A 12715-nucleotide genomic window follows, 5' to 3' on the forward strand; every position below is an offset into this window, starting at 1 on the left:
AAAACTATGAGCACAACTAGGCAATTCTTGGTTTTCTGAATGTAGAATTTATTTGAAAACAATGTAAATCAGTAATTATATATTATAAAAGCAGACAGAGAAACCTAAATGGGATAGCAGGATACAGGCCAAGGTCACATATGAAAAAATGTAAAGATTAAAATTGCAAAGAATCTAAGTGTTTTCTAAAAACATTATACTCTAAGTATGTTCTTCTTTTAAAAAAATCTCTATTTTGTTAAGCTTTTATCACTCAAGGCAATATTTAAAAAAGTAAAGTCTATAAAAATCCTTTGACAGGAGATAAAATACCAACTTTTACTTGAGTGCTTTTATTTTATTCAATTTTTTTTTGTTCTGCCTAGCTCTCAGATAAAAGTTCGAAGAGATTAATACATGGTCAAATTTTTAAATCGATAAAAATTAAAATCTATACATTTATTGAATAATAAAGGAAGCATATGAAAAACAGTGAAGCATCAATGAACTACATAGAACCCAATCAGATTCTAAAACTATCAAAAATGTGGGGATCCCTGGGTGGCTCAGTGGTTTAGCGCCTGCCTTTGGCCCAGGGCGTGTTCCTGGAGTCCCTGGATCGAGTCCCACATCGGGCTCCTGGCATGGAGCCTGCTTCTCCCTCCTCCTGTGTCTCTGCCTCTCTCTCTCCCTCTCTCTGTCTATAATAAATAAATAAATAAATAAATAAATAAATAAATAAATAAATAAATCTATCTTTAAAAAATAAATAAAATTATCAAAAATGTTTAGCCTTTTTGCTTTTCCTTCTCAGTAAACACAAACACATACACACATATACAGAGAAGAAAAAAACAACCTAACTCAAGAAAATAAGATTTTACTACTAAAAGCAAATTAAATCATGAATCAAGGTATGTACTCTCCAGTCTCTACAGTACTGTCCATTGAGAACAGTCAGAGCTTCTACAATCTGAAAGATCCCCAAAATAACCCTCAGTTCAACTTTGATGAAAACATTATACTAAGCAAAACAGTCACTGTTACAATGATTTACAAGGACCTCAATAAAAGGTTGTCAATAAATTCAAGCCTATTTTCTTCAAGAACATTTATGTTCTATTTTTTACATACAAGTCTTTGACTTATTTGAATTTTCAGCATTAAGTTTGAAGGAGATTTTCAGCTTGGTTTTTTGGCCCACAAATGCCTAATAATTTCTTGTATTTCCATATATTTTTTCCCACTGAGGTGAATGGCCATCTTTATAATACAAAATCAAATATATTTAGATTGGCCCTCTTTTCTACTGCATTGATCTGTGTTGTGTGGCTGGAGGCTATGACAGGGGATGTTTAAAATTGCTACTACTAAACATAGTAGCAATGCTAGAAACATTTTAATTAAAACAGTGCTGAAAGGTGCTATTTAAATACTTCAGCTTCCTAATATTATTTTAATTTTAATATCTGATAGCCATCCTCCCCACTCTCAATATTTTCCAGAAATATTACCATGTACAAATATTAAAAAATTAAATTATAATATCCATCCAAAAGGGAGAAAAAAACTCTTAACAGAGACTAGAAGGAAAACTGAGGTATTCTTTTGGAGTCAGGGGCCCATAGGACTACCTCTTTCTGATACTACACTTAGGTTGTTTTCCAATAAACACTTTATAATCAATCAGAAATAAATATTTATTTTTTTAAATATTTTATTTATTTATTCATGAGAGACAGAGGGGGCAGGGGGCAGAGACACAGGCAGAGGGAGAGGGAGGCCCCATGCAGGTAGCCTGACATGGGACTCAATCCCGGGTCTCCAGAATCAGTCCCCAGGCTGAAGGCGGTGCTAAACTGCTGAGCCACAGGGGCTGCCCAGAAATAAATATTTAAAAGAATGACCAAATAAGCTAAAATCTAAGACTGCTAATACTTTAATCCAAAAAAGCAACAGATCTGGATATTTAGATCTCAAAGTATAAAGACAGAGTAATTACATGTTTTGCTGTAAGTTTTTCCAGAAATTCCAGTTTCCTTAATTACATAATCTCTGTGTTTTACCAAAATTTATCTAGGGGGCTTAAAAATATCCATGCGCTAATCAGTAAGTAGGCTACTTTCATTCCTATAAATGTCTTATAAAATATTTTTAATGTTTTTCTTCATGAAATCAAAAAAACTAGGTTTAGGTAAAGAGATGAAATAGCCCACTTTGAAGTACAGTATCTTACAATTTTTTCACAAATTTTTCCAAGTACTTACTTATTAAGCAATGTATATTGTGGGAGTAACGAGAATTGTCTGGGATGGTGAAGCTGCCATCACAGATAGCTACCTGACTCTCACCAAAAGGAAGAGTGAAGAAACAAAGTTTATACAGTAAACATCCCAGCGCCTGCAAAACAAACAAGTATGAATACCATCAGAACTCAAGCACTCAATAACAAGAAAACATAGCCCCACACCAAAAACTAAATATGCTATTAAAAAAACAAAAGTCTAATGTTTCTAATACTGGAACAATCTTTTCACAACTTACTGCTTAAACCAATTTATGTGCTTAATTTTTTAAAAGATATCTAACCATATAATTTCCATATCTATCACATCTCTGGTTAGTTGGCTTAAAGCTATTGTGGAACTCTAGATCATGAATGACATAACTAAAATTGGAAGCAGCTGGTTCCGTTTGGGAAAAAAAAATTGTATTTTTATTTCTTCCAAAAGGAAAAAAAATCTTTTAGCACAAAACTACCATATAACCAACTATGTAATTACAAGGCTCCTTCTAATAATTTTTACTATAAAAAATGTTATAAAATCCTGGTGTTCCAAATATAAGTTAGCCAGACAACCATCAACATAGTTTTATTGATTAGTCACTAAACACATGTCATCATTGCATAAAAATTAGTTCTAATCCTTCTACATATAACCCTGTAATTTTTATTCTAAATATATTAGTTATAATTGTACTTGGCTAACCCACATTAAATTTCACAAAGAAAGGGCTCTCGATGCTTCGCCTGCATAGATTCCTAGACAACACAGCACCAATAATTCTACTTGCTGACAATGAAGACAAAATACCCTAAAATAACACAAATTGCATTCTGAAAAGCAGCACAGGAAATGCATAGCTACTAAGCTGCCAACAGCTCAAACCTGAGAAGCAGTAAAAAAATGTGATTTGGGGCTCGAGAAATCTTTATGTTGTTATAAGAAATGTCACCTACAAGCCCTAAGAGTATATAAAAGATATTTGTAATTCTAAACTGATTGCAATAAAATTATCCAATAATCAGTATACAATTATTATCAGTAATACTGAAATTCGGCCTTACTAGCACCTCTCCTTTGTTGGATTTTCTCCACACATCAACTTACCACACTCAACTAACAAATACACTAAAGTTTTATAACTACCATGAAAATCACAATATACAGAAACACCTTTGTAGGTTTAACTATTTACAAAACATTTTCAAAATAGTCTTCCAACAAAAAAAAAGTTTAAAAGCTCCAGGAATTTCAATTCTAGAAGAGTAATTCTAGTAAGTTCAAAAGCATTACTGTGACTAATGGTAAAAATTCTGAAAGAACCAGTTCCATGTCACTTAAAAATATTTCTAATGCCTTTGTTTCTATAAGGAAAATATTTCAGCATTTATACAACAAATTGAGCGTAAGGCTTCTTTAACAACACTAAAAAATACTATTAGTGGCATAATATCTGCATTAAATTACATCTTTCTGCTGCCCAGATGACAGTCTAAGTATATAAGAGTTCTGCATTTTAGTCAGTTTTATCCTATTAATCTAACCTTTAGTAATGTGTCTTCTATTAGAGTAAATGTTATATGAGTTCTCAGATAACAATTTAAGATAGCAATGCCAGTATACCTAAAAAACACAAATCTAAACCATAAAATACTGTTTCACATAGTGTAAACACAACTAGGTATCCTAATTTTTTTCACACCAAAGGCATTTCCCTCCTTATCCATCTGATATGATGAGAATTGTTCAAGAAATAGGGGAAATCAAATGACCTGATTTTGAAAGCTAAGTATCATCATCTTCAATTTTCCTCATTAAAAGATAACATGAAGCATCTCTCAATGAATTTCCTAATGCTTATAAAATCAACATCCTACTTTTCAGGATAAAAATAATGTACAATGAAAACTTCCAACCAAAGAAAAAAACTGTCTCCAAATATAAAGTGCTAAATGAATACTTTAATCTCAGTATTATAACTCCCTGAATCAATATTACCCTAAAATAGAATCAAAATATCATTCTTGGGACAACTGGGTGGCTCAGCAGAGTTCAGTGTCTGCCTTTGGCTCAGGGCCTGATTCAGGTCTGAGGATCAAGTCCCACATCAGGCTCCCTGCGAAGAACCTGCTTCTCCCTCTGTCTGTGTCTCTGCCCCTCTCTCTGTGTCTCTCATGAATAAATAAATAAAATATTTTTTTAAAAGAAGTGTAATTCTTGGGGCACTTCGGTAGCTCAGTGGTTGAGGGTCTGCCTTTGGCTCAGGTCATGATCCCAGGGTGCTGGGATTGAGTCCCATGTTGGGCAGGGAGCCTGCTTCTCTCTCTGCCTATGTCTCTGCCTCTCTCTGTGTCTCTCATGAATAAATAAGTAAAATCTTAAGAAAAAAAAAAAAAAGAAATGTAATTCTTGACCAGTATAAGCTGAATAATTTTTTCTGGATATTCTTTCATTTACACCTAAAATGTTCTACTATACTTCTGTTTCACCTGAGCTAAGACAAGAAAAAACTGGCATCATGTAAATTAAAATTCTATTTTTGTCAAGCAAACAAACATAGATTCTATTTTCTAATTATTTTTCTTCTTTTTTATCTTTGGGTAATCTATCCCACAGCTATACCGGGTTATCCATTATAGAAATACTAACCCATATACTAAACTACAAATGGTATACATTTTAAATTTATCACAATTTAGTATGCTGTCTGGCACACATACAAAGTCTAATGAAAAAAAATGAATTAAAAAAAAAGGATTCCCTCCTTTTTTATTAAGATACTGAGTAACAATCACATGCTTAGAGACTATTTTTTTCAATCAGGCCTTGATGATTTCCAAACAGTAGTTAAGCTATGATGTCTGTTCTTTCCTCTGCTATTGAAATACTCTTTCAGGTGATGTGGATTTCAACAGTGGTCACAAAATTGGGCTAGAAAAGGTTTCCACAAGCACCTCTTCTAATACCTTCATTTTATAAATTAAGATCTGACTGGATTTGTTGTATACATTATACAATAAGCCATTTACTATAAGCCATTTGATAAGTCAATTTTTTAAAAAAGATTTTATTTATTTATTCATGAGACACAGAGAGAGAGAGAAAAGCAGAGACATAGGCAGAGAGAGAAGCAGGCTCCATGCAGGGAGCCCGATGTAGGACTCAATCTCAGGACTCCAGAATCATGCCCTGAGCCAAAGGCAGGCGTCCAACCACTGAGCCACCCAGGCATCCCAATAAGTCAAATGTTAATGCTGAGAAAAGCAAACCCAATTTGAATTACACAAGCAGGTGATCTATAAGCAGTTATCAAAATAACTAAATCAAACTTATTCATGGTTTGAGTCAACTATGCATATGGTTAATAATTCAACTACCACAAGATTTAAGAATCACTGATGAAAAAGTATATATTATGATAGATGAAAAGATATCAAAGATACTTTTTATTATCTTGCAGGAATATTTAATATCCCAACCTTTGTGAGGAGGGGGTCAGGAGAAGAGGACCAAGGAGATATTCATTTGGTTTCACACATTATACTCAACTACCTTCTAAATTATGTCTTAAAAATAAAACAAACATGACTTTCCTTGTAAACTCTAGAACTATTTCCAAAGGAATTTTTTTCCTCCATCCCTAATAGGGTCACTAGTCATAGATATGACTAAATATTTGTTGAATTTAAATAAATTCACATTTAAAATAAAGTTTCTGGATAGTTTATCAAATACAGCCAAAATATATTTCCTTACAAAACAAGTTCTAAAGAAGTACTAGCATTCTAACATAAAGTTCAACTTACAGAAACATGATCAATCTTAATAATTGAATCCAGATACACAGTTAAACCCTTGAACAACATGGGGTTTAGGGACACCAAACTCCCCATGCAGTTGAAAATCCATGTAAAACCCCAAAACTAACTACTAATTATATACTGCTGACCAGAAGCCTTATCAATAACATAGTCAATTAACACATTTTGTAATATGTATTATATACTGTATTCTTACAATAACATGTAACTTTTTCTTAATTTCTTCAGTATTTCGAGGTTACATGGTTCATCTGCAAGTTTTTTCACATTTACTTCCAATTCCAGAAAGTTTCCAATATATTTAGTTTTAAAAATCTGCATATTAAGTGGACCCACACAGTTCAAACACATGTTGTTCAAGGGCCAACTGTATATGCTAAATGATAAGATCCTCAATATGTAAAAGTTAGTAAATGGTATGATTTTTATTAGAAAAAAAGTTTTACTATTTCCATTAAAAAGATCCTAAAATACTTCCAAAAACCTACTTAAGAGTTAGGACCAGCTTTTCCATACTACGATCAACCAAAATTACACTCAATCAAAAAAATGCTAACATTCTATATAATATAAATTCTAAAAAATACTATAGTAAAAAGTTACATTATATGGAAGTCCTTTATTTGCTTTTTTATACCTAATTCAATTCAAGATTTCCAATTCAAGATTAAGACGATAAAATGTTCTATTTGTTTTCTTCTTCTGAATAACCAGCTCTACTATACACCACTCTCTTCTACTTATTATGAAATACCTTTTGGGGGACACGGGGAAAATAATCAACTGAACTCAGATTTTTTTTTAAATTTGGTTAGAGAAAATGTTAGCCTTTCTTGGCCTTACCCAGATATCAGCCTTGGTGGTGATGGGTTTCCCTCCATAAAGGTTGATCATTTCAGGGGCTCTGTATGACAGAGTTGTATACCTGGCAGTAAATAAGTGAAATGGAGTGGAGATATAAAAAAAAAAAAAAAAAAAAAAAAGATACTACATTGTTTCTACAGAAAATACTACAAAAACTTTGTTTCAATAACATAATATAGAATTAATACTATTTTTAAAAAGCTCATTAAAAATCCATCAAGATTTAACAATACAAAGCATTTTTAATTCAACAAGTGTAATAGCACCTCTAATGATATAAAAACTTAATTTTCTTTAATAAAAAATCTTAAAGACAATGGATTGAAATACTGTTTTCCTTGAATTTATTTTAAATATGACTTTAAAATAATCCTTATCAAAATATTTTAGCCTATTAATTTTAAAGCAAACTTGCTACTCTTTCAAAAAATTATTTTATATGTTTATTAAGGATTTCCTTTTTATGGACCCTAACATAATTCCTGGCACATAGTAATAAATCTCCATTAGGTTTATTTTATCATTGTTGTTTTAAAAGTAACCTAGCTGCTATAATTCTAACTACACTAATTAAGAACACTTCTAGAACTGACTGCCATGATAAGCTATTTGGAATTAAAATACACTGTGAAAAAATATTTACCAGTATAAAAATTCTAAATCCACTATGAACAGAATATTTTAATGAAGTAGTACTCAATTTCATGGCAGAAATTATTAGACAATAGAAGGACTTCCTATATCATGGCATAATTTAAGATCAATTTTGAGTATCGATATGTTTCATTTTATATGAAATATCTTACAGTTCAACATTCTATACCATCTTACGTTTTCAAAATTACCCTGAGTGGTGAGACATTTTCAATGATACTACTACACAGGAGCAACCTGAGAAACCAGAATAGAAACTGCATGAGGGCAGGGCTTCTGTTCACTGCTATACTGCAGCACCGACAACAGTGTCCACTGCATGGTAGGCCCTGAATAAGAACCTGTTAACTGAATAAATGGTTAGACCATTAACTCTTCAGTTGGGCCACAAAGCACAAGAACTCCTCAGGAGCCTGCGTTCATCACTAATGCAAACTTCTACTGAACCTCAACTATACTTCAAATCTCAACAGCAAGAAATGAAACTTTCAACAAGTCAGAGATCCTAAAGCAGTCATAACACAACTCAATATTTTTCATTTTTTATATACACATATATATGTGGGTATATATATAAAATATATATGTGCATGTGTATATATATATATATATATCCCCAAGAAGTCAATTCAATAATTCTTGAATTATTGAATTATAATCCTGTATTCTTCAGGACATTTATAAGGAGTTAATTTTTACGGAATCTAATATAATCATCATAGGCTAAGTACCCACAGTGTTATACAAATGGGCCACAGTATGATCCACTCTCCTTGAGTCATTTCAAAATGTATACTGTAGGTCAAAGGATAACTACTCTTAAACAATTGAGAATTTGTGAAGAAGTGAAGAAAGACAACTTAGAAAAGACAATTACGTAGAAATTCCTATTCTCACAGATCTTTGTACGTTCTGTATCATTTTATTAAAGTAATCTAAGATTTACAAACAGTTTTATTTCCTAAAACTAGAAAACAGAAGAGTCAGGGAAAGGTCTTTATAGGTACACTGGCAACCACAGAAAGTACAAAATTAAGAAAACATAAAGCAGATATGACATATTTCTACCAGAGAATTTCTGATACATTATCACAAAGTAACATGTTTTCCATAGTTTTCAATGCATTAAGAAGTCAATCTTCCTCATTTTAAATGTGAAGTAAAAGTTTTCAAATAATTTTTCCTAATAAGCACAAATCCTCAGTATTAGTAAAAACAAAGATGTTTAACTGAACTCAACAATCACTTAAAATTCCCTTTAATGATTCCACAAATCACTACAGCTTAACAATTTTCCTGATAAATATATTTACAATGTACATGAAAAAATCTGTATCTCTGATAAAATATATTTTCTACTGTGCTAGAGCAGACATAAATTAATCAATGTCTATGGCACAGAAATATTTTGAAGAAATCTATAAATGGAACACCTATAATTTGTATTAGCAGAACTGCTCCACAGATTTAAGTTAATTAAAATTCCCATGAGACAAAGCACAATAAAGATAGAAACTTACTTTTTAATTTCTTCTTCTACCAGATTAACTCCATCTTTTTGAGGATTAAGAAATTTATTCGTAGCACTGCCAAAGTCACAAAGTACATAGTTTCCACTATCATTCAACAAAATATTTTCTACCTTCAGAAAAAAATAAATAGTTAGTAGTATTTTCAAAGTGAAATTATATTTTATAACCATGTTTTTACCAAATAAACATTGAAAGGTTTGTACCATATATACATATAGCAGCAAGATAAATTATGAGAAAGGACAAATGAATCAGACCAAAAATATACTTGACTATGTCTACTGTTTCTCTTACTAAGAACAGAAGTGTTTCTTCCATCCCAGGATGATTTTTTCCAAGGGCCAAGAAGCCCTAAATCCTCTTTAAACCTCTCCTATGAAGAAAAAGAACTAGCAAAAGTCTATACTGTATCCCATTTTTCTCCTTTAATGACACTTTACTTTATAGACAAAAAAAAAAAAAAAAAACACATTAAAATTTTAATTTTATCTGACTTCTAATTCCATTTTTATCTGAAATGCGCCACTAAAAAACACAGTTTTGACTTTACGTGTTAAAGCTATGTCAATTATTAGGGGAAATGTAAACACTGCATATTCATCAAAAGAACTGAAATGAACTACACTGGCTATCCAAATTAAAGGACAGAAAGTCTGCAGTCATGCACTTCAATCTTGGTTTAATTTCCTAGATGAACCTGTAGGTTTCCCTAGATGACCCTTACTGGTTAACAACCAATATTTTAAATGACATCTTCTATTCTCTTGTATTTTAAGAATATTTTATTATCACCTTTCATAAATTTTGTATAATCAATCAGAATTGATTACATTCATTCATTCATTCATTAAATATGTATTGAGACCTTGGCTATGTGCCAGGCATCATTCTAAATATTTCCATGTATCACTACAAGAGGGAAAAATCCCTACCCACATGGAGTTCACATTCTAGTGGAAGAGAACAGAAAGTGAATGACAGGGATAATACATAAGCAAATTATATAGTACAAATTATATAAGGTAGCAAGTGATAATAAAGACAGAGCAGGGTAGAGAGCAGAAATGTTAGGTTGTAACTATAAATAAGGTGGTGCAAGACAGAACTCACTAAGAAGGTTAATCTGAGCAGAATTGAAAGCAGGATGAAAGTTTAGCCAAGGGCTATCTGGGCATATAGCACTTTGAGAAATTTTTAAAATCTTAGTGTTTGCCATCAAAGAAGGCACCTATGGTTTTAAATAATATATATAATTATATCTTGAGCAATATGACACCAGGAATATTTAAATCCTCTGTGGGGACTTTTTCCAATGTACCAAGTAGGTACCCTAAACAAGAGATCAGAGCCAAAAAAAAACTAAGACCTTAAAGACAATCACCACCAAATTATAGTAAATTATAGAAAATCATAGTAAATCATAAATAAGTAAGTAAAGAGACCCATTCAAGTTTGCCTCCAAAGTCTCAGGAAAACATTCTGATACTTAATATGGATTACAAGAAATAGAAGGAGAGCTGAACTGGGAGAGAACAGTGTAGAAGAACATTCAACCTGCATTAGTGACGTTCACATTTTTGCTCACAGAAGAAGCCTACTATGTACAACAGAAGCAGAGTAGAAAGCACAAAATCCACTTCTATAGCCATGCTAGAAGAATTCAGGGTCATGGAAAGCATAGTTTCTATTCTACAGTCTTTATGTGGCCTCAGAAAATGTAGCCTAGGACAGAGATCCTTCTCAGTGCTGGTAATAAAAATTAATGTAGATGAAGATAGTCCAGAACATTTTAATGCTAAAGTTTAAAATACATGAATCAATCCATAAGTAGTCTAAAATTCATACCTTCAAATCCCGGTGAATTATTGGAGTCTTACACTGATGCAATCTTGCAACAGCTTCACAGGTATCGCAGAATATCTGTAATACTTCTGCTTCCATAAAACCTGTCTGCAGCTTCTTATTCATCTGATTCACTACCTGCCCAGCTAACCAAAAGAGTAATTTTGAGAAGACATATTTCTAGTAAAGAAAGACTACCATGAAGAAATTAAGAAATGCCTGTACAGTCTCAGGTAATGGGCAATTGGCTTTTTCATAACACTCATGTAAGGAGCCTTACTATACCATAGCATATTAATTCAATGACATGCATTTTTTTCATATTTTACATATCTGAAATAAAAATATCTTAAGATAGATGCTATTAGCCATTTTTTAAGATTTTAACATCTCTGAAATCAAGATATAACCTTATAATTGATGACATAATGGATTTGAACAGTTATTCAACACTGTGCTATTAGATAAACACTCCTGAGCAAAAATAAAGTTTATATTATCATGAAATTTATAATCCAAAGGCAAAGATAAACATTAAGCCCCTAAACAAATAAATACACATAATTTTTATATAATAAGGATAATATGAGAGCAACCTAAATTTAAATTGGTGAAGGAAGATGGGGAGGAGAGAGTGTCAGATAAGGCCTGTCTGAGGAGGTGATATTTATGTTGAGACTATAGGATGATTAGGAACTAAACAGGCAGAGATCTGGAGAAAAGCATGCTAGCAACAGCAAGCAGCATAGGGAGAGAGCTTGGGAAAAAGCTTAATAATTCCGAATAACTTAAAGGCAATGTAAGTATGGTCTAAGAAGCAGAGAAGAGGTAAAGTGACTTGAAACTGACAAGACAGCTACCCATCAGCCATATTTTAGATTTTATTTGAAAACCAGGGAAACTTCCTGATCTAGCTTTTTAAATCTCCTTGATTGGGGAATGGGAGAATCACAAGGGTGGAAATGGAAAGATAGGTTAAGAGGCTTATACTCTAACTTAGGTAAAAGGCAATGGGCGGAATAATTTACTAAACTCAAATAGTCATACCAATGAGCCCTGACAGTATGATGAGATATTACATACACCACAATAATCAATAGTCTAATGACAATTCTGAATTATTAAGAAAAAATTTACTATCATATAAGAACACAAGTAAATATGTGATTCATTCAGAAAGCATTCTAATAAAAATCAAGTGTGGGAATTTAAAAAGACAAATTTGATATATATCAACTTGAAACTTCCCTTTGACGAGGTGGGAAAAATGAATGTTTACTATTTTGTAATCTGCAAGATGCCGACATGCCTGTTTCTTTTATTATCACTGCCTAAACAGCATGCTCATGTATTTTCTGAATTACATGTGTTTCATTTTAAATTTTTAAAGCAGGAAAAAATATCAAATTTTAATTATCAATCCCCATTTTCAGAATGCTCAAGTATATTTGGTGGCAATTTATTCAGAGTATCTCAAGAGTGAGGCACCTGACCAGGTAGCAACTTCCTCCATCCTTTTGTATGTTAGATAAGGAACTTGTTTTAACCAAAAACTAAACAGGATGAAAAGTGTTTTATTAGTGCTCATTCACATTCTTGAAATATCATTTCACAGCTAAAGAAATCATAACCTTGAATTCAATGTTAAGTTTCTCTTCCAAACTTTCAATGTTCTAAAAGTAGTATAAATTTTAAACGTTAATCCTCTTTATTCCATTCTGAGGTCTTGAATCACAAA

The 12715-nt window shown here is 32.0% G+C and overlaps 1 protein-coding gene across 4 annotated transcripts in view; it reads right to left on the bottom strand.

Moving 5' to 3' along the window:
• The window catches only part of BMP2K (BMP2 inducible kinase), a 115724-nt gene that overhangs the window by 49219 nt on the left and 53790 nt on the right, over positions 1-12715 (bottom strand). For all 4 annotated transcript variants that reach the window (XM_072745518.1, XM_072745519.1, XM_072745516.1 and 1 more), the window contains exons 4-7: positions 10981-11123; positions 9124-9245; positions 6929-7010; positions 2247-2379 (exon numbers count right to left, since the gene is read on the bottom strand). In XM_072745518.1, coding sequence (XP_072601619.1) covers positions 2247-2379; positions 6929-7010; positions 9124-9245; positions 10981-11123 — 480 coding nt within the window. The remainder of the gene's footprint in view (positions 1-2246; positions 2380-6928; positions 7011-9123; positions 9246-10980; positions 11124-12715) is intronic.

Source organism: Vulpes vulpes, unplaced genomic scaffold, assembly GCF_048418805.1.
Source record: "Vulpes vulpes isolate BD-2025 unplaced genomic scaffold, VulVul3 u000000899, whole genome shotgun sequence".
NCBI lineage: Eukaryota > Metazoa > Chordata > Mammalia > Carnivora > Canidae > Vulpes > Vulpes vulpes.